The 1,849-nt window shown below is 33.7% G+C and overlaps 1 protein-coding gene across 1 annotated transcript; it reads left to right on the forward strand.

Moving 5' to 3' along the window:
* Nucleotides 1–286: 286 nt before the first annotated feature.
* LOC125396709 (vomeronasal type-1 receptor 4-like) lies at nucleotides 287–1,210 on the forward strand. The gene has a single exon (XM_048428715.3). The coding sequence runs from the start codon at nucleotides 287–289 to the stop codon at nucleotides 1,208–1,210; it is 924 nt and encodes a 307-aa protein (XP_048284672.3).
* Nucleotides 1,211–1,849: the final 639 nt, after the last annotated feature.

Consider the following 1,849-nt stretch of genomic DNA (forward strand, 5'->3'; position numbering starts at 1 on the left):
GATTTCTCTTGGTAACAATGCTGTACTATAAATGTTGTATATTGTAAGACATATACATACATTCATATGTATGTGCTTTGCAAGAATGCAAATATTTCTTGAAAGCTAGAATAGTTATCAAAACATATGTTATTTGAGGAGGCATGTTAGTATGTTGCACACATCCGCTTTAGTTTCTTAATATCAGGCAATTCTTCAGTTCCTTCATCCCTTAAAACAAATTCACCATTGTGCTCAGAGAAATAAATATTGTTGTAATTTAAAGGAAAAGTTACTAAAGACCAAAATGCATTCAAAGTATTTGGCAATAGGAATAATATTCTTATCACAAAATACAGTTGGAATTCTGGGAAATATCTCTTTGCTTTTCCACTATCTAGCTGTTTACTATCATGAACATATACTGAAGCCTACAGATTTGATCCTCACCCATCTGTTCATAGCCAACTGCTTGATCATTCTTTCTAAAGGGGTGCCCCTTACAATTGCAGCTCTTGAAATGAAAGTGTTTTTCAATGAATTCATGTGTGAATTTCTTTTCTATATTCAAAGACTTGGCAGAAGCATGTCTATGGGAACTACCTGTCTCTTGAGTATCTATCAGGCCATCACCATCAGTCCCCAGAAATCCTTTTGGAAGAATTTTAAATTCAAGTCTTCAAATTACATTACCCTCTTTATTTCCCTCTGCTGGGTCCTCTATATCACCATAAATTTTATTATCCCTGTGTCTAAGATTATAAAAATGAGTCACATTAACATGACAGTAAAAAGAGACTATCTATACTGCTCCACTAGGGATCATGATAGAGTTGCAGAATCACTGTTCACAGCACTGCTAGTCTTCCCTGAAGTCTTGTTTTCTGTGCTCATCATCTGGTCCAGTGGCTCTATGATTGCCATTCTTTATAGACACAAGCAGAACACTCAACACATCCGCAGTGCTCATGTATCCCTCAGAATTTCTCCAGAGTCTAAAGCCACTCAGAGCATCCTATTTCTAGTGTCTTCTTATGTAGCTTTTTATACCCTCTCCTCCATATTACAAGGCTTAATTGCTGCTTTATATAAACCCAATTGGTGGTTAATAAGCATCACAGCCATCATTTCTATGTGTTTTCCCACTTTGGGTCCTTTTGTTGTGAATCACGACTTCATTGTACTAAGATTCTGCATACTCTGGATAAGGTGTATAAACAACAAACAATAGCTTCATAGGTAAGTAGATTGCATGGGATTTTTTTGTCCCTTATTTACCTGTTCATTCATTCATTTACTTCAAAATATCAACACAAATGTGATGAGGGAAGGCTGTTATCTGTCTAAGGGAAAGCCTCCATGGTACTTGGGGTGTCTTCTTACTTAAATTTTTCTTATGTTCACAGCAGAACTGAATGAAGAAAGTTGCTTCTATAATCTTGAAAAATGACATCAATTATTTCAAAACACAAATTGATATAGATACATAATATTTTAGCGTACCATGGAGATAAATGGCACACACACACAAACATATATATATATATATATATATATATATATATATATAAGCAAACACACACACATATATACATATGTTTCTATATATATTCAGTTTCAACAACATTAATCTTTTGATTTGTAACCATATGAGTAAATTTAAGGATTCAGTTTTCGGTGAAATAGCCCAGGCACACAAATACAAACATACAAGATATGATCTTTCTTAATGTAAGTAATGTTAAGACTGAGCTAAAACAATCCAAAAATGTTTAAAACACTGAAAATTAAGGAGAACTGGATTAGTAGGGGTATAATTTGAAGTATTTTTTAAAGGTACAAACTTAAAAGGAAATGGCCAAGATACGGT

The sequence above is a fragment of the Myodes glareolus genome, chromosome 1 (genome assembly GCF_982192425.1).
Source record: "Myodes glareolus chromosome 1, mMyoGla1.1, whole genome shotgun sequence".
NCBI classification, from domain to species: Eukaryota; Metazoa; Chordata; class Mammalia; order Rodentia; family Cricetidae; genus Myodes; species Myodes glareolus.

Coding starts and splice junctions, on each gene's coding strand:
- LOC125396709 (XM_048428715.3), top strand. CDS start 287: ATGCATTCAAAGTATTTGGCAATAGGAATAATATTCTTATCACAAAAT.